We start from the raw sequence: 27,714 nt of genomic DNA, 5'->3' as shown, positions 1-27,714 counted from the left end.
TATTTCTCAAAAATGGAAAAGACTTCCCACTTGTAGACAGAAAGGTGCACTACAACTGCTGATTGGTTTTGTCAGAAGTCCAGCAAGCACATGTGGCAGATTAATGAAATTATTGTTGTAACTCAGATGAGACACACTATTTGCGGAACCTGCAGTGCCAGCAGTGGAGCATTAAACTGCTTTCCCATTTTAAATGCTAAATTGGTTCTACAACACATTTTGTAATCCCTCTAATCACAATACTATTATTTTCTTTACCAGGCAATTCTATACTTTTCCTTCTCCAAGAAGGCAGCTACGTCATTAAAATACTGCTTTATTTTTGAAGTAATCTCTATGAAGCCCTTAAAGTAGCTTCAGTGCAAGAGCAGAGGGTTTGCATGGCTTTGTGGAGCAGCTTCACAATGAGGCAAGCAGCAGAACTGGCACTCTCCAAGTACATTATGCATCCACATGCTGTATGGAATTGCTTTCTCCTGTAAAAGCTGCTCCATCTTTTTATCTATGTTTCTTTTTCCCTGAAGAGAAGTTCTTTTAAATAATGTGCCCGCGTCTACACGTGTCTATAGTATTAGACATCCCACTTATTTCTAGAGTACTACCATGCTTTTTTACTGCTTATGTTTGCTAATACGTACTGCAATTGCTGCTCGTTTTCACATAGCGTAATGGGAAAGAATACAAATTTCACATTGATAATTTTCACAGGACAACAGGAGCCAGATCAGACTACATTTCCCTCCTTATGCTCCCTCAGCTGCCTCTTTGTAACCATCTGCTCTTGCCTGCCCTACACAAGGACGGCATTCGCTCCCTACAGCAGAAACCACCACTTCGCTGTGCATTTGTGCAGCCCCAAGCACACCGCAGGGTCACAGACTGCACCATTTCCCATGGGCCAACACCTTGCCATCCTTCACATGCATGCCCTGTGTGCACGCAATCACTGAAAATGTTTTCATCGTCGATACTTTGGTGAAAGTCCAACTGTAAAAAACCTGACAAACAGAAATTTCTCTTCCTATTATCACCTGATGGACTGAAGTCATAGATAGAGCATGCTTCTACAGCTGAATTTCATGAAGGATCCCTTTAAACAGTTTGGAAGGTCAAAGTGATCTTCGTGAGTAAACTTCATCTGTTCTACTTATAGCCAACTAAAGAGCTAAGTATTAGCCTGAGCTAATTATTTTTACTTCCTATGGGGAGGAAGAAGAAAAGCAATAGGGAAATTATCCCACTCAGTGAGGAGGGGTGAAGGAGAAGGACATGAATGGTCCTTTGCAGATGCTCTTCTTTTGCCCTCACTGTCCTGGGCAGAGCACAACTCACTCAGGCAAGATCTCCCGCTTACATGCAGCTGCTGTCAGGGTAGTTGATGTTTCAGAATCCACAGGCACACAGCGCGAACAGGATGAACAGGGGAAGTCAGATCTGTTATGCTGAATGTAGGAACCTTGCTGCAAAAATGCGGGCCTTCCATATTACACTATTTATAACAGCAACCGATGATATAGCAATGAGGAAAAACACACTACAGCAAGAATACACTTGGATTCTCAATCAGGCATTTGCCCTCCTATAAACTGGCTTACAGGACCCCAACAGAGAGAGATGTTTCTGTTTTCCTGGCTTGTGACAATGTAAATTCTGAACCAAACAGCTATACTATATTCTGCATTACAGGTAGGGTTAACTCCAGCACTTCACACCGGTAGAACACCTCAGAGGAGTGATAAACATCAGCCTCAGCTGCTTGAAATGTGCAGGGACACCCAGCACTCCTGTTTCACTGCTCAGAATAGAAGGTTTGTTCACTGCATGGTTCAGAAACTTCAGACCAGCCAGAGGTCACAACCATGAATGACAGGCTGAGAGAGGATGAGACACATACACATCAAACATCCCCAGTTTAGACACCCGAAACATGCATACTTCTAACTATGCAACACACAAAAGAAAGTCTATTGAACATGAAGACAGAAGTGAGCACATTGTGTATTACTAATAATCACAGAATGAGACATTAGAAAGGCACATTGCCCTGAAGTGTAATTATTTCAGCTGATTTTTTATTTTCATTTACCACGTATCCACTTCAGACTACTAGACACTCAGATTCTGTGCCTGCTTTTGCTAGTCATAAAGAAAGACCCAATGCAGTAAGTGCTGTTTTGTCACTACTGCAGTCAAAGAGTGCAGAGAGGAAAAAAAAGAAAAAATCATCACATTCACACTATATCTATTGGCTTTCATTCTGGTGATCTGATGTGAACATTGTTAATCACTTAACTACTTCTCCACAAAAAATCAATTAAGAAAAATAAACTTTCTGTCAATGCAGTAACATTTTACCATGTCTGCACCTCCACTGGGATACATGTAGAGATCTGCAAGCCAAACACCTTCCCACCCTACCACACAATTTTAAAGTAAAGCATGGAGGGGTGGACGAGCCCAGCTGGGCATTATGCTGAACCTTCTAACTGTAGTCACTCCCATCTGGGTTCTTGGTCACATGTCATGGGGCCACCGAAAGTTTCACAAGAGGGGGACAGTTGGAAGACAAAGAAACATGATAAAACCTCACTGCCCCAGTTCAGTCGCCACTGGTGTTTCTCAACCAATTGCAAACAAATAAAAAAAAAAAAAGGGGGGGAGGGGGGGGCGAGGGAGGAAATACCAAGCAGCTATGCTGATGAATGTATGTCTGTTCCATCCATCATATTCATTCACCAGGACCACCGCTCTGTTTTCCTCATCCAGCACATTTTATAAGCTTGACCAAAACGATAAACACTGAAGTAGAAGCCACTAGTTAAAAAACCTGGAGAATTCTTCTAGAAAATTACTTTTTCTATTCTCTCACTAGAGAACACTACCAGGATTAGTTATATATTTATTTTATTATTATTTTCTTTTACATAATGGACAAAACATTTTTATATTTCTAAGAAGACTTCTAGAACACCCTTATTATTCAGAAACCTCACTCTTTTGCGCTTGGACATTTTATCACACACTTGCCACACAAGACCCCAAACACTTCCTGAGCAGAGCAGAATTCCCCAGGAAGCCAGAGAAGCTGCTTCTACCTCAATTAGTCCTGAACTGGGCCCAGTAAGCCAAGATAAATTCTCACCTTCCTGTTACAGAGTTCAGTCAGCCTTTCACTGCTGTTCAATGTCATTTTGAGAAAAGGATTTGTTTTTAAGAAAGCAAAAGCAACCAAAAGAATTAATGCACTCACTACAACCAAAAAATATAGTCTAGTGGTGGCTATATAGCACTTATCAACGGAAGGCAAGATTAAAAAAAGCTTCTCACTTCTTTTACCAGTTTCTTTTCATAGTTTTCATGCACATTTTAAAGGACTGATAATTTGTCTCCGAGTCAGATAAAAATCTGCCATTGCCAACAAAAGATAAAAAGGTCTAACTGTAGTGGTTGCTATTAAAAAGCCTTTATTATTTGCTACTGCTGCTACCACATAATGAGACAAAGCGTGTCACCAGATATACACACCTTACCTACAAATCAAAACTCCATGAACAAATAATCTTCTTCCAATAAGTGACAGACCAGATTTGGGTCTCATGCTCACAATGAACAGCACTTTATGAGTGCAACATGTGGGAAGCCTTGATAAAATTTAATACTTCTGTGAGAGATCATTTTCTGAATAGTGTTGGGAAAGTCACCTTCTATTAAAGAAGTGTCAGAAGTACAGTAAAACTTTCAAACAAAATTTTTACTAGAACTCTACTCTGTAACTCCAAATGTCCTTACTCATTGTGTTTATCTAGAGATAACTATGATATTAAAACCAAACAGACCAGACATGAGTGGTAAGTAGCATTAAAAAAAAAAAAAAAAAAAATCATGAAAATACACACAAGAGAGGTTAGATGTAGAATAGATGTTAGTTAAAGAACATTTTAAAATTTATATTAAAAACCATCCTTGCTTTTTCCAATGAAGTTTTCTGCTCTTTAATTGTCCAGTTAACTGCTTGAATTTTTTTTATGAATACTGAAAAATCAATTACTGACCAGGAAAGCGTATAGATATCCATCAATACACACTTTAAAACAAATATATAAAACAAAAAAGTAAGTATTTCTACACTTCATATAATTTTCTTAATTGGTATGACATCCAGTACATTATCAGGGTCTCACTGGATCATGCACATCAATTTAGATATGAATAATCTTGGCCTTTTCTGAACTTGCTTACATTTGTAACAAGGTGATGCCTTAGGGAACCAGCTAAGGGAGATGAAGATCATTGTTCCATTTTCTGCTAAAATTCTACCTCGATGATACTATAAAAATTAGATTCCATACTCATCAGGAATTTCTAAATAAGCAATCCTTCACTCAGACTATTCTGTCTGCATCCGAAACACAGAAAAAAACCACTTGTACTCCCCTGTTTACATTACAGTAGCTGCATAAATAGGAATTTTATCTGTAGTCCAGGAGTTACTACTACTGCTATGCAAGTCCATAGCTGAGGACAGAAAAAGAAGGACACACTTCATTAGAAAGGAGATTTTATTTTATTCTTTGGACAGCAAAACCTTAAAAGCAGCCAGGAGTTTAAAGTGCTGGAATTGGTCCCAATGAAGACAAATTAGAAAGCTGAAAGCAGAGAAGATGGTCTATAAGGTATCTTAAAATCCACTCAATACATTGCATTGCTTTGTGCAATGTATGTCTCACTGTGGATATGTGTTAGTATTATTTTAATACATAGGATTGCAAAGAAACCTTTTTAAAAGCAACTAAGCAATGAGGAAATATAAAACAAATGGATCTGCCCACAGTATTTTATTTTTTAAATTTGTTAGAGTATTTTGCTCTATTCCCACTCATCTTTCCAGTGTACAGATATGATTGCCTGGATAAGCTTCATAATAACTGCTTAATTCAACTCTTAAAGCCACACAAACTCAACTCTATATTCATATTTTAGAGAATAAAGCAACATGATTTTTAAATTTAAGGCAGAGCAAGCCAGAAAAAGACAGGCCACCTCAGGCTATAGCATATGAATCCAGATGAAAAACATCACTAAGTTAATACAACACATAAAAGTTACTAACAATGCAGAAATACATTCAGAAAAGAGAGTCCACTTCACTAGCTTGATACTACTATACCAAGCTTATTCCACCAAGCAAAATTTTCAGTTTTGTTTGGTGGTTTGTTTGTTTTTAAATCTGAACCATGCCCAGCTTTGTAAATAAAGCTATTGCAATCAGACATAAGAAACCAATAGCTGACTTTACTACTCTGAGAGCACTACACTTGCCCTTTTCCCCAGAAATCTCCAGCAGGGACAGCTTTGGAAATGGTTTTCTATTCATCAATTCAACAAGTCTAGCTCAGACAGCAAAAATAGGCTCCATTACATTAAATCACTGATATAATACACACTGATTTTCTGTTAGGATGGGTCTTTTGTAAACAACCAGCTTGATCTGCCTGTGTTCCATGTCAATGACGCGAGTGCATTCTCAATTGGAAGCCCCATTGCGTCATTTAACTACTTCATATGCAAGCCTGTAAGGTCTTCTCTGAACTTAACATACCTACTTAGCTTTCAACACAGGCCAGATTTTCATCTAGTGATGATGAAACACAGGCAGGTTTAGCCTGCCTTTGTCCACAAAAAGCTGGGTAAATGTATTATTAGCTGAGTTTTGTCTCAAAGCCCATCCAAAATTTGGTAGTCTTGTTACCAAATGGATGATTCAAAGCAATAAGCACAAATCTGTTCTCCAAGGGCTCAAGAGAAATCAGCAATGTATTTGCTTGGTAATTGACCACAGAACAGACTGCAAGTTAGCGGTGACTTTGATCAATGCAAACCTGTCCAGTATCTAGTTCAATGACTTAAGACAGAAAGAAATGAGTTTAAATTGTACTCATTTTAAACTAGTTATTTTAGATAAAAATCAGAATGGAGAATTCATACCAAGCTTCTATTGTCAAGGCTACTACTCAAAACGTTTAATGCTATTTTATTTTTAAAATTAAATACATCACAAGTGTATGTGTATTATTCGTTATGCTTATTGTACTGTTGACAAAAGGAAATATTTATACAGTCATTGAATTAATTGTTACTGCCTTTTTTGGACCTTGGGGAAAAAAAAGGGGGGGGAGGGGGAAAGGACACATTTTATTTGCTCTATTAACTCCCAAAGTGTCAGATTCAGTAAAAACTCATTTTTCAACTCTGAAGAAACCATCCCCAAACCCCTGGGTTTAGGCCTTTGAAGATCAAAAAGGCCAATAAAGCTTTTAAAGAATCTCTCCCAATTTTTTCAAAAAACATTCTCTTATTTTTCATTTTAGTTAAAAGCCTATCTAATATGACAAATCATTGTCCTATACCCAAAGTACAGTGTTTGGAGCACACATATTCACCTACACTTGGTAATCATGTGTGCTGCACACTAACAAGAAACAGCAGCTTATGAATGAGAAGAGACACTTCATTTGTCTTCAGGAATTCACCTCTGAAGTACATTTATTCACCAACATACCAGACTTGGAAGAATTGACCTGGTATTTTACCTAAAATTAGTTAACATTTTATTAAAATCAATCATCCATGTAAAAATCCATATATTCATATATCCATAGAACCTTTTCCTTCCTTTCCCTGCCCCCTGGGAGGGGAACCAACAAAAAAACACAAAAACAAGCAAACAAAAAACACTCCAAAAAAACGTAACTATTCCCATTCTGTTTGTTACCCAAGTCATTTGGAAAAAAAAAAGTCTCCACTGTGCTTGAAAAAGAGAGATTCCACTATTTTAATTATCTTCATCTAGAGATAAATAAAATAGCACGATGTCCAAGATGTGTGTGGGCTAAAACTGCCACAATATCTTGCTTCTGTAACACCCACTTCGTCAGACACTTACTTTTGCACCTTTGTATGTCTTTTAACAGGATGATAAATGCTTTTTAAGCAGTAGCCAGAACTTCAAGAAGCCTGGATTATTTAAGACTCACCAACATAAATAAGAACCCAGTCCTACCTACCTTAGATATTTCTGGCTCCACTTGTCTCTTAGGTGTCTCTTTTGACTCCGACCCTTTTGGAGTACTACTGTTCTTTACAGAGGGCGATTCAACTCCTTCACCTTCAAGTTGCAGATTAATACCTTCTGTGGGGACAGGGTGATCAATACCATTTGGATTCAGATTGCAGTGAATAGCTGGGGAAAAAAATATGAGAAAGAAAACACTGCTCAGGAAAGAAGAACCCAGTGTTACAAACATTTATCAAAGAACTAAGAAGTGCCATGTGGTAACCAGAGCTATGTCAGATCATGGCAAAAGAACTGTCTGTACCTTAACATGGATTCAGGGTGAGATATTTGAGAAAGAAAATGAGAGGCAACGCAGTGCTGTATAATGCTATTTAGTACAGGCTACTGTGTTGAACTGTGCTTCACTACTGAGGGTTGAAGACCCTCAACTTACAGCTTTTACTAGGATAGGACAATATATCCCACATATTCATCATTCAATCATGCCTTTATTTCCTTTTCTAGACAAGCAATTTATAGTTTTTATATTACATTTTCAATTACTACAAAATTCTAGGTCCTAAACGATGTAGGATAAGTAAGCTGGGGAGAGCAAGTCAGCAAGTTGGTCTCTGCACAGAATAATGACTTACCGAGCTGATTATCTCTCCTTCAGCACTTTGTACCGCTGCAAATTACCACCTACACCATCCTAACAAGCAAGAGGGATGTACTGAGTATAGAATGAGGTGTGGACTAATGACAGCAGAATAAGGAAAGCAGCTGGAGGAAAAAATAAAACAAATGCAAACCCCACCACAGAATGCACTTTTAAGTAGTTTAATTGTTTTCTGTCTGAAATTTCAGTTTCACCACTCACATAGAGAGTAGCCTTAACAACTTTCTTGGCATGTGTAGTGATTTTAAAACCTGTGAATCTTGAGGCAACTTCCCCTTCATGCAACTATTTGACTTTTGCATTCGTGTTCCTGGGTATCGGCACTACCTGTGCTACCCATAATTAATGGTCCCAACCTCCCCTGTACACAAGAGAACTTCGCTCAGATACTGCGGTGCAATATTTGACAGACCTGAATAGCAACCTAAAACACAACTTAGAGCCAAAATAAAATCTGCCTTTTCACTCTTGCTTGGCTTAGAAGCAAAGGGTGGGGAGCAGAGGAAGGATTCCGAATGGCCAGTTTCTCCCAGCTACATATCAGCCCTTGAAAGCCTCTCACAGAACAGGCTCAAGCTGCCAGAAAAGGCACAGGGTCCTTCAACTACAGCACCTTCATGAAAAACCATTCCCAAAGTCTTAATTGAGAACTTTGAGCCTAAATTACAGCAATTCCTTGGTGCAGAACTAAAGTAGAAGCCAAAAAGAACTAAAGTAGAAGCCAAAAAGTTGGCCTTTTCTCCTTGGGATTTTTAAAAACATCCCAAGAATTCTGAAAGGTAAGTGATCTGTGCAAGCACCACAATACCTACGTCTGCAAGCTAGGGATGGAAACATCTCCTGTCTTTAAGTCAAAAGACTACTATAAGGGACAATTCATTCCAACACTGAGTGATGGAAAGCAGTAAATAATTACAACATGTTTTATTACAAATTGCAGCCACTTTGTGCAGACAAATAGAAAAATATGTCATTGGCCCACAGAAAACTAGTAAATGAAACTAAAACCAGGAAGGGCACTAAATTTCAGTCTCACTGTGAGCAGCTGTAGAGGATTAGTCCTGGACATCTTTTACAGGTATATAGAAGACAGAGATCCCTCTCCAATAGTCAATTCTTTAGCAGACAGCATGAGAGGAAGAGAAGGAGGAATCACTAGACTACACCACGTCCAGAGCTGAGCTCTGCTGAGATCTTCTGGGTAAGGAAACAGAAGAGGCGAACAATGCAGAGCGTCTGGAGGTGAGGCACAGTTTCTACTGGCCACACCAGGGACCACCACAGAAGAAGGATTTTTAGCTAAAAAACCCTTCTTTCTCAAAAGGAATCCTCCACCTGCTTAGGACTTGCATACAGAGTTGTGTTTTTAATTTGGAAACACTGAAAACCCTCTGAGAGTTTTTTTTGGGAACTCCTGGGTTTCACCTTCAGGCACCAGTTTTCCAAAAACAAGAGCATTTTTATTTCAATAGGGAAAAACGCACATAACAAAAAGGGGTCTGCAGCAGTCTCTGTAGCTGTTGTTCCTACCTGTCATCTTTCAGTCTCATTTTAGTAGGGCAGGCATCTGCAATTTCTTCCTGATACCTCAAGAGCTGCTACAGAGCCTTGTTTCCCAAGCCAACTCTAAGGAGCTTTCCCCTAAGTCTAGCTGCAACTCTTCTTGCAAGTCTTCCCTCGTTCAAACCAATTCTGTAGGTTGGCAGAATGCAACGTAAACCCAAATCCCATCATTCTGGCACTGCCTCTCACTGGTGAGAAGAGAAAAAACAGATTAATGTCTTCAAGTCAATCCTTTCCTTTTACTGGTTTTCCCAGCCATACCACCGAGTCATCCAAAACGTAAATACTTAAACCTTAACAACGTTAGCAGAGGAGTCTCTTAACTTTTGAGTCCTTATTTCTAGGTGCACTCCGTATGCACCCCTTCCTGGATTTTGTGTCGTGGCTACAAAGCTATACTGAAACTGAACTTGAACACAGCTGCCGCTTGATTTTTCCCTTGCAGGACCTCTTTCTGTGTCAGTGAAAATGCAAAATCTTTTTTACTTCTGCAGTGAAGCTAACGGGCTTCACCCCTCTGGCTGTATGGCCATTATGGGGAGCTATCCAGAGCCTGCCAAGCTGTTATGATGAAGGGAGTCTTTGGGGCTTTTCAGCTCCCATAGGAGGTTTCAAAGCGATATGATTTTGTGGTTTATGTTTACATCAGTGTATCTTAATACACCAAGACATTCTCTCTTCCCTTGATCATATCCACCTACCATTATCTATCTCCTCTAGATCATATTTACCTACCTGAAAGAAACAAGTAATTACTAATGACTACTTTGCTTATCCTCCAGACCACAGAAAAGATGGATGCGATCCACCAAGACAGGAATTTTTTCACAGCCCAAAGAGGATGGAAATTAGTTAGTATCCAAACTAATCCCTCCTTCACAAAAAGTGGGAGATGAAGACACCCTAACCAACCTGTAAAAGTACTTGCAGCACACCCTGATCCAGCAAGGGACTGGAAATTAGCAGCAAGACACTTGGTATGGAATGCAGTCCACAAAAATCTCTCCATATGCCTTCTGCAAGGATCCTGCCTAGCTGAATAGGAAGACTCCTGCACATGCCTTTGAAATGCTAACACACCTCAGCAGCAATCCTTCCCAGTGCCCCCAAACAACACAGTTTAGGGAGAAGGATGGTAGGGGATGGCCAAGGAGAGCTTTCTGGGTTACAGCATTGACTTACCATGCATTACAGGGAACAAGTGATCCAGATTTCTGATAACATGGTAGCATAATAACTAACATGATCTCCTTCTGTGACAAGGCAACCGACCTGCTTAGTGGATGAGGGAAAAGCTGTTGTCTGCCTAGACTTTAGTATAGCACTTGACACCATTTCCCACAGCATTCTCCTGGAGAAACTGGTTGCTTATAGCTTGGACAGGTCTACTCTTCACTAGGTAAGAAGCTGGCTGGATGGCTGAGCCCAGAGTGATGGTGAATGGAGTTACATCCAGTTGGTGGCCGGTCACAAGTGGTGTTCCCCCCCGGGGCTCAGTGTTGAGGCCAGTCCTGTTTCATACCTTTATCAATGGTCTGGACAAGAAGATTGAGTGCACCCTTAGTAAGTTTGCAGATGACACCAAGTTGGGCAGGAATGCTGATCTGCTGGAGGGCAGGAAGGCTCTGCAGAGGGATCTGGGCAGGCTGGATCGATGGATCAAGGCCAGTTGTATGAGGTTACAAAAGGAGAAGTGCCGGGTCCTGCACTTGGGTCACAACAAACCCACACAGTGCTACAGGCTTGGGGAAGAGGGGGTGGAAAGCTGTCTAGCAGGAAAGGACCTGGGCAGAGTGGTCAGTTGCCAGCTGAACATGAGCCAGCAGTGTGCCCAGGTGGCCCAGAAGGCCAACAGCATCCTGGCCTGTATCAGCAATCGTGTGGCCAGCAGGACAAGGGCAGCGACCGTCCCCCTGCACTGGGCACTGGTGAGGCGGCACCTGGAACCCTGTGTTCAGTGTTGGGCCCCTCACTGCAGGGGGGACACGGAGGGGCTGGAGCGTGTCCAGAGACGGGCAACGGGGCTGGGGAAGGGGCTGGGGCACAAGTCTGATGGGGAGCGGCTGAGGGAGCTGGGGGTCTTCAGCCTGGAGAAAAGGAGGCTGAGGGGGGACCTTGTTGCTCTCTGCAGCTCCCTGACAGGGGGCTGTAGCCAGGTGGAAGTCGGTGTCTTCTCCCAAGTAACAAGTGATGGGGCAAGAGGAAATGGCCTCAAGGTGCACCAGGGGAGGTTTAGATTGGATATTGGGAATAATTTCTTCACTGAAAGGGTGGTCAAGCATTGGAACAGGCTGCCCAGGGAAGCGGTGGAGTCGCCATCCCTGGAGGTATTTAAAAGACGTGTAGATGTAGCGCTTAGGGACATGGTTTAGTGGCAGACTTGGCAGTGCTAGGTTAACATCTGGACTTGATGACCTTAAAGGTCTTTTCCAACCTAAACAATTCTATGATTCTATAAGCATTACCTGGATGGCTTAAAAAAAAAGAAATAAATCACATGGCAAGATGTTAGTTAGCTCTTAGCCCATCATTCTTTCAAGAGTAATGAATGTTAGTTAGCATTTCAGCAACGCTTTACATTGGGCTTTTTCAGGATACAAAAGAGAGAAGAAATCGGAGAGGCCTGTTACCTTTTTCTTGAAAAGAGGTGACTGGTTAAAAGAAACACAGGCTGCCTCAGGCATGACTTTCCCCAAGTTGCTGATATTGGGCAGGGGGATGGACACAACACAACTTTTTTTATTTCCTAGGGGCAGAAAGAAAAGGAAGGAGTTCATCTCTCTCCTTCACCCCATCACGGCCTCGTCTTCCCATACACCTGGACCGAATCTGTTACTTAAGGAAGGCACACCTAGAAGAGCCTCAGCATGGGGAGAAAGCACACTGAAGGGCAGGAGGAGGAAAAGAAAAAAAAAAAAAAAAAAAAGCAGAGGTGAAGATAAGTATCTCAGTTACTCAGCAAAGCTAATCTCTTTGTCATGAGCCACCTTCAGGTAGCCAGCTCTATTGTTTTCCTCTCGTGTTGCCTCCAACTCTCGGCAACACAGGGGGTAAGAAGGAAAGCATATTTGCTTGCATGGGTCTGTTATTTCCTTTACCACACAGAAATACATACATACATACATCTCAGACAGAGGTGGAGCTCTTGCCTTCTCTTAAATGTCAATACAAACCGTAATTGCTTCCCTTCAAGACTTGTTAAAAGCAGGGAAAGAGGTCAACGTTTGGTCAGTAACAACATATTCTCTTCTTAAATCAGCATCTTATATAATTTTAGCTAGTTAAGGCCAGCTCTAAACTCAGGATCAAGTATGCAAAACTAAAGGGGGTGGAGGGCTGACAGCACCCAGGGTTACAGTCCTGTGGAACAGTCTATGCAGCTCTTACAGAAAAAAAACTTTACCACAACCCAGTGTTTGTGACCCTCTTTGCTGACTCTTCTTAAATCTCTTTCAGAACTTTATGGCATTCGTCTGAAAAATATTCTACTTACAAAGTAGTTTCTTGCTAAAATACTTGTCCACGCTCTTACTTTTCATTACCCTGGTATTAGCTAACACTAGCTCACTCCACCCTCTGCATTCAGACCATTTTCCCACACCACTACTTTGACAATATCCCTACTGTCTCAGCACCTCTTCACTCTACCAAATTAAATGCACCTCACTGTTCCCAGACTTCAAAATTCCATCAAGACATCAAACCCTACCTCCAAATCAGCCGATAGTATCAGCCTAATACCACTAGATACCAACAGTATCATTAGTTTGAAACAGAACCTCTTCCAATATTCTTCCATACAATCTCAATATTCATATATCATCCATATGTCTCAGTAATACAACCCTTCCTTCAGCTTCTGAGTGCTTACTTTCTCCCTTCCCTGCTAAAACCCCCAACCAACAGTTGATTAATGCCATGTTTCTCTTTATGCTCCCCAACAATTGCCACCTAACTTGGACTGAAAGCTTTCTGTGGTGGGAACTTGTTTTCTTTTGGGGCGGGAGGGTAGATGTTCTGCACAGCTCTGACTGCACAGCAACAACCACATGACTAATGGTACAGGCAGACAAAACATCATAGATCCATAGATTACATTTACGAAACAAACTATTATTTAAAACAAAGGTACTTAAGTGCTCTTGTACTCCTAGCTCAATAGTTGAGCTGAATCTACAGGAAAAATATCCACTCTTCCAGAACATTAAAGAAAGGACTGTTGAGATCTGCCAGGTTATGAGAGTCAAAAACTTTTGAGAAAATAGTAAGCAGAGCACCCAAAATGGAAAAATGACCACGTCTGTCCTAAAAAAGCAGGGAAAGAACAAAATTAATGTAATGCACAGTGTATTTTTTCCACATGCTAGAACACAAACCCAAGCCCTTTCCACCCGTACAGAGCAAGAGAATTTGTTGCCCTGCAGAAGCTCATACATGTGAGCCAAGCTCTCTGCCCATGCAGATTCCTTACAGCATGCATACAGCATGTGTGCAGTTTGAAAGGAGAGCTCGCAGGGCAACGTGAATGCTCCGCTCCACTTTCTATCTCCCTCCCATGCAGGCCTGCCTCCCAGATGGCAAGCAGCCAAGAGACAGCTTGTCTATGCACGCTTGATGGTACACAAAAGTCACTGAGAGCCATAGTAAGTTACTAGCATATGGGGGCAAGTCCTGCCTTTTACTAGAGGGTACTCTATGAATACTGTCTTGAGAAAAGCCTGAAGGCACTCTTCAAAACACAGCCTTGATATCTCCAAAGTTTTGCACGGACAGATGGAAAGTCTTTGTCTCTCCATCTGTAGGCTCAAGGCTTAGCAAATCAAATCTATAATCAATCACTACCTTCATGCACTCTACTGCCTACCACATCAAACATTTCATAACTACTTGTTTCAGTGGGAATACTGTTAGCTGCTTAAAATTTTAAGCAGATCAATTAAGGCTACATTAACGCGTATTTGGCAAGTACAATTGCTCTATTCTAAAAAGTGATAGAGTAAAAATAGCATCTTCTTACTCATGTGCCCTGTTCTGTGTGCATCACAGTCATATGCTAGCTTTTGCTATTTGGAGATTAAAAGCAGGCATGGGAGATACCCATCCAACCTCTAACAATCCTTAGAAAACTTTCACATGTCAAATACTGGCAAACGTGCAAGCTACATTTTATGTATTCATGCCACAGGCTTAGCTGCACAATGCTAAGAGGTAAGTCTATACAATCCACCTGCTACTCCCACCATATAATGCCATGTTGTTGAAAAAAACAGAAGTTAGTCTGTACAGCTGGAACATTAACAAACTCAAGTTGGACATAGCAGGGATCTTATAAAAAGGATCCAAATATCTTTACAGTCATTTCAAGTCCACAAAGGTCATGAGGATTAAAGTTATTTCCAGGACAAGGAGATCCTACAAAACCTCTGGACAGCAGCTCTCATTGGACCTGTTCCTTCCAGCTCTGCCCAGTTCTTTGTCAAAAGCAAATCAAATCCGTAACCACATCAAATTTTGCAGTCCGTGCTTTCAGTCAGACTTCTATACACTTCTAGATGCTACATTTCAATACTGAGTAGTCAAACAACACCGCTGGGGCTTTTTGCTTGCCATCATTCACAACCCCCTTTAACTGGGTTGATCAGAAAGAAGACATTCACATTGAGAATACCCAGATCTTGTTCCAGATTGAGATGGCTGCTCACACTGACCAAATGAGCAAGGAGGATCCGCACAAGCAAAACCGCTCCATATTTCCGAAAGCTTGTACTTCATTAGAAACTCTGAAAATCCCTAGAAAATATGAGATTATTTCAAAGATTGTCTGACCTGAACAGTTGGTACCACTTTGTACCATAAAATTTAGGATTATTTTGACTACTTTATTGGGCAGAAAGTTTTTCCACAGTAAAGCAAAAAGGCTGAAGTCCCAAAGTACTTAGCTGAAGTAATATTGGTGTCTAGCTATCTGCTTCTGTTGGTCAGCACCAAAAATCAACATTAAGCAATTACAAATAGGCTGTGCCAAAGCTAGGCCAGTACTGAGCTGTAGGGTATTTGTAAACTGCTGCTACTGATGAGCTGTACCTGTAGGTTTGAGTTCAAAGCTCAGACATAGACAGCAAGGCTTGGCAGACACCGCCACACACTGCTGCTGTACCTTCAGGTCCCTCCAGCGAGTTGCTTGTCTTTCTAGCCTTTCTTTATCATGACTATTAATTACCTAATTGCAATATACGAATTTTACAACAAGGAGTTTGTTTAAGCAGTGGGACATGGCCTCCAGCTGGGTGGTACCTTGACAGGCAAGAGAAGAGACAGCTCTGCAGCAAGGAAGTGGACATTGAACCAGGTCAAGATGGGCAGAGAGGGCAGAGCAAAGGGGAGACAGGTGTAGGAAGAGGATAGAGGCAGAAGGGAATAAAGTGTTCAGAGAAGGGGTGTTCGTTTTAGTTTGTAACTGTAAATTACAGGGCTTTTCCCTCTTTTTTTCCCTTTAGAATTATCATCAGTGTGACAAAATTTAAAGTAACTGCACTCCTGATGCAACTATCCCCCAACATCTCTAGCTGGGCAGCTGAGCAGTCATCCCACGGTACCAAGCCAATCACTTCTACAAGCTGTTCCCTGTCTCCAGAAACACTGAAAAAGTGCCCTGAACTGAAGCCAAATAGACTCATGCTTCTTCTCTTTGTGTATCTACTACACTACACACACACCTCTTGCACACACCTCAGCTGCAAGAAGTAGCTAATGCTAGAGTCTTGTACAGCATCAGAAATATATCAAGAAACCAGAATGAGTAACTTAGCAGCTTCATCTGGAATCAAACTGAACAAAATTTGATTGAAGGCCATGCACATCTTGAGTATACAGAGAGAAGAAAGACTCCTTAACTCTCTACAGAACAAGAAAGGGGAACAACCTTAGTGGGAAGAGGATTAAGACCCTTATCCCACCAGGACATATATGTATATTTAAGTTTACTCAGCTAAGAAATTTACTTGCGCATTTTTGACAATTCTCCTACTGGAAACTCTTTATTTTATGTACAGTGATATCCATTTGCCATCTCTTACCTCACTGACTTTAGCAAATGCTCTAAACATAAAAGACAATTTCTGTTACACCTGCTCTTCAGGAACCAGCCTGCATATTATTGCTGTGCTAGACAGACCTTGGAGCCTCAGCTATGCAAGTTCTGCCTTTGAAACAGCAATAGGATTTCATGATAAAGAGCAGACACAATGACCAGGCAGCCAAATTATTTCTGAAGCATTTCCTCCTTCCATTTTAATAAAGGTACAGTTGGTACAAGCAGCTCTTGAATTCACACTAGCAACAGAGAGGATCATTGAAAAATGGACAAATTCAATGAATAAGTAAGGCAAGTCTACCACTAGTCCTGTACAGGTAGAAATGAAGAGGAGAATACTGGCAAAGAAGAGTACTAGTGAGCTATGCAGTTACCTCAGAGAAAAAGGGATCTTAGTGAACAAAGTAGTAACAGTCAGTAAGTAACATGTATCACGTGTACACAGGAACATTATTTGAGCAGTGGGTTATAGTACAAAATAGTTGATAATTTGTTTTGCAAACTAATCTCATCCTCTGTTACAAAAAGGCTTGTGTGAGCATTTACAAAGCATCTTCTGAAAAGTGAAGCAACTCCTCTGGATTTAAAGTTTGTGAGATGTACAGACTTGCAAACAAAGAGGGTGCTACAGGAGATAAGTCTAAGTAGCAGGGAGGGGGGAAGTCACTGCGCAGATAGAGAGGAAGAAACCTAACATAATGCTCTCTATGAAGGAAAAGTATCCACCATACATTGCAACTGTCAGTTAACATTTGACTTCGGCAAACTCCAGGCTAAGTACCACTGTTGCCCTCTGAGGATTTCACAGTGACTATGGAGAGGAAGTAGACAGAAATGATAAAGAACACACCTGGGTAAGAAACAGGTCTTCATTAGTTCCACTATTACTGCAAGACACTTGTCTTGCAATCACTGCTTAGGAGATTAGCTCGTCACGCTCCACTGAAAATTATATTTCTAAGAATGCCTCATCTCAAGTCCTAATAGCACTACTATTCAATTCTATAATCAGCTGGCATTACATCAGAAACTTTTTCTAAACACTAGTGAGCCTATCCAGCATACAAAGAACAGCTCAGACACACACAGATTGAGTCTTTATTACGGCATCAGAGGTGTGCTATCCCACACTTGCAGCACAGACCTCTGCCTCTGCCTACTCATGAAAGCTGGCGTCTGCTCAACATGTGGCACAGAAATGGCTGCAATTCAGCTGTGGATCCAGCTTTATTTCTTGTCACATGAGTGATGCACTAAGTCATCAAAATGCAAGGAAAATATATTTATTCATTCTCACTAGCATAACTAGTTTGCAATCTGGTAGCTGACTTCTGTTCTCATCCCTGGCTTTCTCTCAACTGCCTAAAAGTTACCTCCTTTATCATTGTTCAAGTCTACCCCTTCCCTTGCACATTTAACTGAAGAGCCTGGAAATGCCCTCTTTCCTTCCCCCAGTAGAATTCTTCACCTCCTACTGCTTCACTGTATCCTACTCACTCTAGTATCCCAGCTGATTTGTGTAGCAACAAAATGTTAGCTGAGAGCATGCAGAGGGAAACTAAGGAAAAAGCTTCTATTTACACACATTACAATTCTTTATGTTTCTGAAATGGCATTATTAAAAGTCTCTCTTGCTTTTACTAGTTGATTTGCTTCTCTGCAAATAACCTCAACTAAAATCCCCTTGGGGGTGGGGGGGAGAAAAAACAGGTCAGAGGAGCACAAATCAGTGGGGGAATTGAAAGTAGTAGTGATCTGAATGTTCAGCTGAAGAGCACGAGCTAGCAAGGTTCCACATTACATAGAGATGGATAGGACTGCACTGAAACAGGCTACAATCCACATCAAATGTCATCCTGATGCTCTTTTCCTGTTCAGTCACATATTCCTTGCAAGCATACTAGATTTTGTAATTGAATGCAGAGCTCACTTCAGCCCAAGTTAGTCCCCTTGCCCACCTGCTTGCTTCATGCAGAAGTAGCACATACTAGGGTGAACTCTTGCTGTTCTGAGTAATGAACCTGCTCTTTAATGCCAGGTTTAGCTCACACTGCACAAAGAACATGCAGATACTGACAGCAACTCCTTCATTGTTCTCTTTGTAGTCCTTCTGCCACCAGACACTTCTGGAGAGAGAAAGAGGACCCTATGCAAAGGTGAGGGAACATACAACCTACCCAAGGCAGAAGCCAGTCAGGGTGACATCTGTAGATCTCATCTGCTTCAGGTGCTCCTGAGGGTCTCAGACATTTCACCTCATTTATATAGGTCAGTATGGCAGTTTCCAACCCTGCCTGCTGCGGGGAACTGGTATTTGCCAGGATGGGATTTCTACAGCTGCAGCCTAATGCAGCACCCCTCCTTACCCCCAGTCCCATAGCAGACAGTTCCTCTTACAGAGCAGTATCAGTTCTTATATATAGGGAAAAAGAGCGTTACATACCTTACATATCATAATCCTGTCAATGTTCTTATAGCTCAGCGCCAAATTCCCCATCTTCTCTGTGTTTCTGGGTTGTTCTGGCTGAATGCTCCTCTAAGTTACTTGATGCAAATCAAGCTCTTGTGGCAAATGAAATTGTTCTGGATACGCACAAGATTATCTAGACTGTCATAAAAGTGATCAGGCTGGGTCAGACTAAAAGTCTAGTCCTTTATGCCACTGCTTAAGAAAACAGCATGAGAGCAAGGTACACATTAACTGATCCTTCCTTGGCAGGTCAGGAATGACCTGAGGTTGAAAACTGCACTGGGGAACCGTGTGTTACAGGAAAAACTATTTCCTTTTATTTTAAGCACAAAACCCTACAGCTTCATTGCTCAGCGGTGTGACCTAAGGTTTTTTTCCACCATCTCTCTGACCAGCTGACTGCTCTTTTCTGTATTGGTTCCAGTCCTGTCCCTTTTTTGGGGTGTGGCAAGCAAAACTCCATGGAACATTCAAAATACAAGAGCAATATGCAATGATACAAAAACAAAGAACTTTCTTGCCTTATTCTGAGCTCTTCCTCATAGTTCCTGAAATCCTATTTGCTATTTTGACCACCACCAACCAGACAGTTTCAGAAGACTTCAAAATTACTCCATTTTCTAGCAGTTTTCTCCACTTTTGCCTTTGGCATCTTCCAGAACTACTACTTCCATGTTCTCTGCATGTTTTGTGCAAACATAGGAATGTATACCTGTGTCCATTCAAAGGCAACAGCTTTCATTAGAAATAACCCACAATAGGATTGCTCGGTCCCAACCTCTGAGTATCTCTTGTGCACAGAAAGAGGAGTCCTGGCATCAGAAATCATACAGTTTGGACAAAAAGAGAGAAACCAGAGAGATAAGCATAAAAGGGTAAAGCTGTCTCAGCCAAGGCAGCACAAAGTTGGCACCAGAACCAGACACAGTATCCCTAAGAAACCCAGAAACTCAATACTTTGCACTGAAAGGTTGCCCTCCAACAGCTCTACTACCTCTGCAAACTAGCTGTAGCACTTTTGCAGTCCAATGGGCAAAACAGAAACTTATGGTGCTACCTAGATAGCTAGATCCGCACTCATTAGCTAAGCCTGCACGGACGATGTTTTGGATAGAAACATCTCCAGGGTTATCAGATGAACAACCTGCTCCAATCTGCATCTCCAACACCACCTGGCTACAGCGCCTCATTCTGAGCTTCTCACTGCTGCTATACTGCCATAACCCTGGTGACAGAGTAATACTGGGTAGCACAAGAGACTGGCTCTAAACAGCTTGCCCTGGCCTCATACACTGAGCTGTAAAACAGAGGAACAAAGCTACACAACCTCCTTGGATGTTACTCACCACACTTGGACATCTCAGTGCGGAAAAAAAAACAACACACAAACCAAAAAAAAAAAACCAAAAAACAAAAAACAAACTCTCAAAAGGAATTCTATTTTATAATTTTAATTTAATTTAATCAGTAAACAAGGGATCTTACAACATCACTACAGACTTTGTCAATACTTTCCAGTAGTATGTTAGGAAATGTATCTAATGTCTAACTCTTGTCATTTGCTTGCTTGCCTTCTCTTCTTGGTGGAGAAAGCAAGTGAACTTTCAAAGCACCGTTCCTTCCCTTTGCTCATACATCACCACCACCCAACAATTTTGATCCTTGTGATAGGATTTGATTGCATTGGAACAGCCAGTTTTTACTAATCAGTGTCCTCCTTGAGCTTTGGAGTCTTCAAAGTATTTTAAAGGGTAAGGCCAAACACTCACAGAATTGTATCTAAGTTGGTTGACCTGAAAGCAGTTCTGAGTTTCCAGGTACACTCTCACCCTACAACCAAGTTTCATCCAAGGGAAATGCAGTGACACACCAAGCCTATACTGTATCTTGCTAACTGCCCAGTACAAGTTCATTCCTAAAAGCAGGGAAGGGAAAATGACCACATGACCTGCAGTCACATCCACTCCCCACTCAGTCTGAACACACCCAAAAAAACTTCAGTGCAGTGACATTCTTTGTTGCAACAGCTTTATTTCTGAGCCTCCAGTTCCCACAGTGGAACACACCTTCTGAAGGTCAGCTCACAGCCTCCCGGTAAGATGCCCGAGGAACGGAGTGTACCCATTCAAATGAGAACCTGCAGTCCAAAACAGACTCCTGGCCTTCGATAGCTACATTGTTCCTTTGGAGAGGGATCAGTAACAAGCTATCTTGTTAAAGACAGGTGCAATCAACTGCTTTTTCAAATGCAGCAACCTAGACAGAAAAGCTTTACTAAGCAGAGGAACACACGCTGCCACCCAGCTGTATGCACACTGTGGGGTGCTCGGAGGGTGGGGGCAGCATGTCAAGAAGGGAAGCTCCATCTTCAAAAGTTGTGCTCTTGCTGAGAAATTAAGAAGGATATAGAAGTTACAGTCCAACAAGAAGGCTGCCACATGAGCATGGATAGAAGATCTATGTTCCAGTCTGGAATCCCATAACTGCTGATTCCTTTTTGCAGTAAGTGGTCACTGCATGACATCCTAACATACAGAACTGCTACCAAGACCAAAGGCTGGAGTTCAGGTCTTACTCTTCTCTGTCCTGTATGCAACCCCACCACTAGCGTTATCCATCTACTCTGCTATGACCCGACGTGACAGTTTCAGCTGGAGAGGTAGATGCGTATCTCAGCCCTGCTTCCAACTGGCAACTCTTTCCAAGCCATGCGTCTGAGTCCCTCAAGCTAAGGAGTGGTTGGAAACTTGAAGAAAACAAGTGCACTGATGGAAGCACATGCTCTTTTTGAATGACAGGGTTTGTTACTTCTTTGCTCCACAAGTAATGTGTGCTGAAAACTCATCTACTACCTCACGTTCCCTGGAAACTTAGATGTGGAGACATCTAGTCTGAGCCTGGAGTGGGTGTAGGAATGAGACAAAATTGAATAACTGAATACCTGTCAAAAGAGTTCACTTTTGGGCACACCCTGGAACAGCATGAAAAGTACCTACACTGAAACCTGCTTCAAAGCTGTCTTTTGGACGGTCGTGAACTTGCTTTAACATTCCTGGCAGAGTTGGCATAGCACATCTAAAAACTCACTGTTACCTCATCTCTGAGGAGACACACGTCAGCATTCAATATCCATTGGAGCTGGCTAGGCACTGAAGGCTTTCCACCCAGGTATACCACATTGCTGATACTCAGAGGATCACGTTGACAGAAGTTCATTACAGGCTGCAAATAACTGCAGTCTTGCAGTGGTTTAACCTTGATACCACAGCCCAGAATGCCCTAACATCCTTTAAGTCCCTTATGCCCTTGAGGATTATCAAGGGAAAAGGCCAGAGTCACTATCATTTTATGTCAGCAAGGCTCCACTTAGCAAAAAAATATTCTCCTGTAGTTAGATCCAGGGTATCAATAGCACAAGCCCACTACAGAAGAGCCATAGGATGGTAGAAGTTCATATAAACTTTTCAGGAGACCAGCAACAAACGTATGTATGCACCTTCCAAAGCCTATACACAGCAAGAAAGGAGTTAGACCAAACTGCATTAAACAGTTACTATGAAAGAACTCCAACATATAATTAGCACTTTTTTGCTCAGGAACCTCAAAGACACCACAGGTAAGACCTGCAGGGGATCCAACAGAACTGCATGCATACATTATCTGGTGGGTGCTATCAGTCTCTCACTTCCCTGTGCAATAAACACTGGGGGAAGGGGGGAGAAATCATCATTTCTCTCTTCCCCTTTAACTCTGCGGCACAAGAGCAAAAAGGAAAAAATAAAAATTGAGAACACTGTTGCAGAGATCAAAAGCCTTTTTCTACTGGCTCTGACCTAGTTATTTCATTCTTACTAGAGGGAAAAAAAGTACTTAAAGGAACATTGTCAAAACTGTTAGGTCTAAAAATAGACTTACCTTGGCAGTGCTCCCATCTAGATGGGCTCACATTAAGGATTGCAAACTCCCTCTCCCCATACACACACCAATCCTTTCATCAACCAGAAAGCATTGGTACTACGCAGCCCAAAGGACCTCCCTGTCTACATAGTCTCTTTTGGGGCATCCAGGTATGTATTACATGGCAAGGAACTGAACTATCCTCCAAATTCCTATTTCATATTTGCAAATCCACTGCTGTCAGCTATCCCAGTAAAAAATTCGGGATATTTTCCTTAAGTAAACCACTGGATTTGTTGCCATAACTAAGCTCCAGCACTCCATGTTAAGACAGCATTAAAATAATCAAATTAAAGGAAGATTTCAACAGCTGATAGATAAAATGAAATCACAATTTTTCAAAGATTCTCCACTAACTAGAAGATACAAAATATTTTCACTGCAGCCACACAGAGCATTTCTGAAAGCAGGAAAAAAAAAGTCTCTAGTTTCATGGCTGAAACTGAGAAGTTTTCACAGAACAGCACTAGAGCTGGTAGACCCGGTGGGGCAGCAGATGTTGGCTCCAGCCAGGAACTCCCATGCTCCAGAATCCATGGTTCCCTTGTGCCCCAGGGACCTCTCCACTCCCTGCCAGTTGCATCCCAGAGCCAGCCAACTTGTGAGTTTGCACAAGAAGCCAGTTGGCCCAGCCATAGAAAAGCTATAAAAAAGTCTGAAGACCCAGGAAGCCCACCCTAGCTAAGCTCTCAGATGACCACCACAGAGACTGGAAGGCCCAACAACCTCAGCTTAAAACCGTTTTTCAGGGCTTTCCTTACTGTCAAGCTTTAAGAGCCGATGTACAGCAGGTACAGATCCCGAGCAGCACACTAGGAAAATGTTCTTCCAATGAAAACAAACAAATCAAACAACCTGGGGCGGGGGGGAGGGGGGGAGGCAGCCTGTGTTTCCCAAGTCTAAGACATCTTGAGTTCAGCAAATAGGCATTTTTCTACAAAACTAACAATTTAGAAGATTTGACAGCAACTTTACTTTTGACTAGAGTAGGACCTGCACACTGCAGTGATCAGAGCCATGAGGGACAAGTAACCTCTCAGCTTCCCAACCAGAAGCTGTAATGCCATGTTACTCACCAAAAGTCACAGTTCATTAAAAGAACACGGCTCAAACCCACTGCTCCAATACAGCATGCGAACCTCACGAAGTTCAACAAGGCCAAGTACAAGGCCCTGCACCTGGGTCAGGGCAATCCCAAGCACAAATACAGGCTGGGCAAAGAATAGATTGAGGGCAGCCCTGAGGACAAGGACTTGGGGGTGTTGGTTGACAAGAAACTTAACATGACCCAGCAACGTGCCGCCATTCATATCCTGGGCTGCATCAAAAGAAGCGTGGCCAGCAGGTCAAGAGAGGTGATGCTTCCCCTCTACTCCGTTCTCATGAGACCCCCACCTACAGTACTGCATTCAGCTCTGGGCCCCCCAACACAAGACGACCATGGACGTGTTGGACCGAGTCCACAGGAGGGACACGAAGATGATCAGAGGGCTGGAGCACCTCTCCTGTGAGGACAGGCTGGGAGAGTCGGGGTTGTTCAGCCTGGAGAAGAGACGGCTCCAAGGAGACCTTATAGCAGCCTTTCAATATCTAAAGGGGGCCTACAAGAAAGCTGGAGAGGGACTTTTACAAGGCCATGTAGTGATAGGGGAATGGCTTTAAGATGAAAGAGGGTAGATTTAGATTAGATAAGGAAGAAATTCTTTACTGTGAGAATGGTGAGGCACTGGCACAGGCTGCCCAGAGAAGCTGTGGATGCCCCATCCCTGGAAGTGTTCAAGGCCAGGCTGGATGGGGCTCTGAGCAACCTGGTCTAGTAGAAAATGTCCCTGCCCATGGCAGGGGGGTTGGAACCAGGTGATCTTCAAGGTCCCTTCCAACCCAAACTGTTCTGTGATGCTAAGATGCATTAAGATAAAAGCATGCTTTTAAGCACAGTAACATGAAGAGGTATAGTTCCAACAGAAAATGATGGATAAGAAAAGGCCTTAGATGTGGCATGCGATACATGCACACAAAGTAACCACAGCCACATGGCTACTTGTGCTGAAGAAGTAAGAAGTCATCTTGCTGTGCAAGTGTAAGGGTAATACAATTATGCAAGGGCAAAAAAGTTGAGGCAGAAAACCCCAAAATGTGAGGGAAGCAGAACATACAGACAAAAAAGCTCTGTTTTGAGAGACCACAGCAGCAATGTGTCCTGGGGGAAGGAAATGGGAAGAAGGAGTTAAAGAAAAAAAATCCCATCTCAGGAGAAGGGAAAGGCACTGCTTCCCAAAGCTTTAGCAGAGCTTTCTTTCATTAATATTTACAAAGCTTTTAGAGATTCTCAGATGGAAGGCACTGCAGATATGACAGGAATTATTACAGACCCAAAAAGAACTAGCAAACAGACTGAGAAGGACTTCAAGTGAATAAAGGAAGATGACATTAGAGAGCACACTGAAACAGGGGTTGCTGCTGGCATATGAACCATCTGGTGCATGGCAGTCCATTTCATTTACTTACTTACCCACTACCAGGCACGCATGCCCAGTTCACATTTCTAAGTTTTTGCCACCAAAGCAGCAATGCTTTTATTCAGGACCACTACCTTCCTTCCTAACATCATTACAGTCTTCAAAACTGCCATTCAATAAAGGAGCCTGTGCATAAATCTGTTTAACTCATGAAGAGGCTTATGGCTAAACATGGACAACTTTGGATGTACACAGACACCCTTTGAGACATATTGGTTTTGCTTACCTTTATTTGAGTTTGCCTAAGCAGCTGGTTTTCAGGGATACTAAGCTGTCCACTGCCTTTAGTAAGCCCAAGTTTTTGCTAGACTGCATCTGCACTGCTCACTTGGGTACTCGGCAATAGACAGCTTCGCTAGGATTTTCAGCAATAAAGTGGTCTGTGATGGAACTGTAGGTCTCAGCGTACCTGAGAGACAAAGCTCAAGGTGGTCTTCAAGATAAGCACGCCAAATAAACCAGCATACCCCAAATTAGTTGCTGGAGAGGGGTCAGACAGCTGGTTTTCACACTGTGGACTTCTGAAACTTCCCCAAGGGCACAGAAGAAAGCAAGGCAGGACACGAATCCCAGGATTCTCAATGCCTGGGTCTAAAGCAGTAGAAAAGCAAGTGAATTTTGGAAGCAGAGAGCAGGCAAGTGGATTTGCCTTTTCCCATACACCTAGTCACATCGCTCCTCCAACTTCCCAAAAGTCCCATGGAAAGGCAACACGCAGCAACATCAGCCTGCCGCAGGAGCCCAGCATCTATTGGAAGACCTTCGCAAAGCGTCCACCTTTCCAGCTCTTGGTAGGCACCACCTCCGTTACCGGGCGCCTCCCCAGGAACCGGGCACCTCACGTACACCTCACAGCTCCCGTTCCCCCGGAGCTGAGCACCTCAGCCCGGCCCTTGGGCTTCTGCATCTCCTGCGGGGGGGAAGGGGGGCCGAGCCCACTCCGGCGCCCGCAGCCCTGCACCCAGGCAGGGGGGCGGCCAGGGGCTGCTCGAGCTCCGCGGGTGTCACGGCCTCAGGGCAACCCGGGGACAGGGGCGGCACGGAGGGACGGCGGCGGCCGGGCTCCTGCGGGAGACGGGCGGCGGGGCAGGGAAGGCGCCCGGCGGGCCGAGCGCGGCCACTTCGGAGGGAGGCGGCGCAGGTCCGCCGCCCCCGCCGGGAGAGGCGGCACCTCCGGCCCCGCCGGGAAGTTGCCGGACCGAAGCCTCCGGTTGCCGCAGGCTGTGCCGACAGCCCCCGCCGCCTCCCCCGCCGCCGCCGCCGGCCCTCACGGGCGGGCGCCCCTCCCGCGGGCCGCTGCGGCCCGACCTCACGCCACCTGGCTCAGGGGCAGCCGCGGCGCCGGGGGCCGTCAGGCCGGGGGCGGGGGGGGGGGGCGCGGGAGGCGGCCAGGCGGGTCCGGGGGCAAGGCCGGCGCGGCGGGCGAGAGAGCGGCCCCACCGCCACCGCCTCAGGCCCCGCCGGCGGGCACGGTCCCCCTCCCGAGCCGGGCCGGCCCCGCCGCGGCGCAGGTGAGTGCCCGGGGGAGGAGACAGGGGAGGGACCCCGGGGGCGGCGGGCAGCGGGACGCGCAGCCCTTACCTTCCACCGCCATCCTCCCGGCCTCGCATAGTGCGCCGGCCGCCGGCCCGGCCCCGGAGGCGCTGCCCCCCCGCCCGCGCGCGGGCTCCGCTCATCTGCAGCCGCGGCGATCAACCTGCAGCGCTCCCGCTGACAGGCGGGCGGGACCGCGCCCGCCCCGCCGCTCCCTGGGAAATGTAGGCCCGGGCCCGGGCCCGCCGGCTGCCCCCGCCGCCGCAGGGACACCCCGCGCCTCCCCGCGGGGCTCTGCGGGGCTTGGCGGCGGCGGTCGCCTCCGCGTTTACCTGCCGAGCAGGGAGAGCGGTGCGGGGGCAGGCGGCGGCTGGGCTGCCAGGGCTGGAGCGCCGGCCGCCGAGCGGTGCGGGGAGAAGGGGCTGCGCGGGCACCCCGCCGGCAGAAAGCGGCGTTTCGGGGCGCACCGGCGTGTATCTGCCGCGGTATTTCGGTCACCGCGAGTTGCGAGTGGGGCAGCCAGCCCGGGCCCGCCGCCCTGCCCGGTGCGGCCGGGGGAGCCTTTCGGCGGGGAAGGGGAAGGGCGCACCGGGAGCACCGGCAGCACCCGGGACCAGGCCCCCCGGCTTTCTCCATCTCTATCCTGGCCAGCTCTGACAGCTCATCCAAAAAAATCCAGAAAACGAAGGAGACCGGGGGCGCGGTAACAGAGCCTTTATGCCAGGTCCTCACAAATGTCATGCCAAACCACCGGGCATCCCTTGAGATCCATCCTGAAATGCTGGCTGTCTGGAAAAAAAAACAGCCTGGGGTTTGTGCCCTTTTCAGTCTCATTTTGAGGTATCA

At 44.1% G+C, this 27,714-nt stretch overlaps 1 protein-coding gene across 5 annotated transcripts in view; it reads right to left on the bottom strand.

Moving 5' to 3' along the window:
* Window positions 1-27,078, bottom strand: part of SAMD12 (sterile alpha motif domain containing 12) — a 178,758-nt gene extending 151,680 nt beyond the window's left edge. For 2 of the 5 annotated variants that reach the window (XM_056331783.1, XM_056331785.1), the window contains exons 1-2: window positions 26,917-27,069; window positions 7,065-7,240 (exon numbers count right to left, since the gene is read on the bottom strand). In XM_056331783.1, coding sequence (XP_056187758.1) covers window positions 7,065-7,240; window positions 26,917-26,929 — 189 coding nt within the window. In that variant the 5' untranslated portion in view covers window positions 26,930-27,069. Of the gene's footprint in view, window positions 1-7,064; window positions 7,241-26,916 lie in introns of all 5 variants that reach the window. The other 3 variants (XM_056331781.1, XM_056331782.1, XM_056331784.1) reach the window with 3 other exon arrangements.
* Window positions 27,079-27,714: the final 636 nt, after the last annotated feature.

Source organism: Falco biarmicus, chromosome 3 (genome assembly GCF_023638135.1).
Source record: "Falco biarmicus isolate bFalBia1 chromosome 3, bFalBia1.pri, whole genome shotgun sequence".
In the NCBI taxonomy this organism is placed as follows: domain Eukaryota; kingdom Metazoa; phylum Chordata; class Aves; order Falconiformes; family Falconidae; genus Falco; species Falco biarmicus.
The sequence above is the reverse complement of the archived record's forward strand: the minus strand, read 5'-3'. Positions and strand labels throughout refer to the sequence as shown.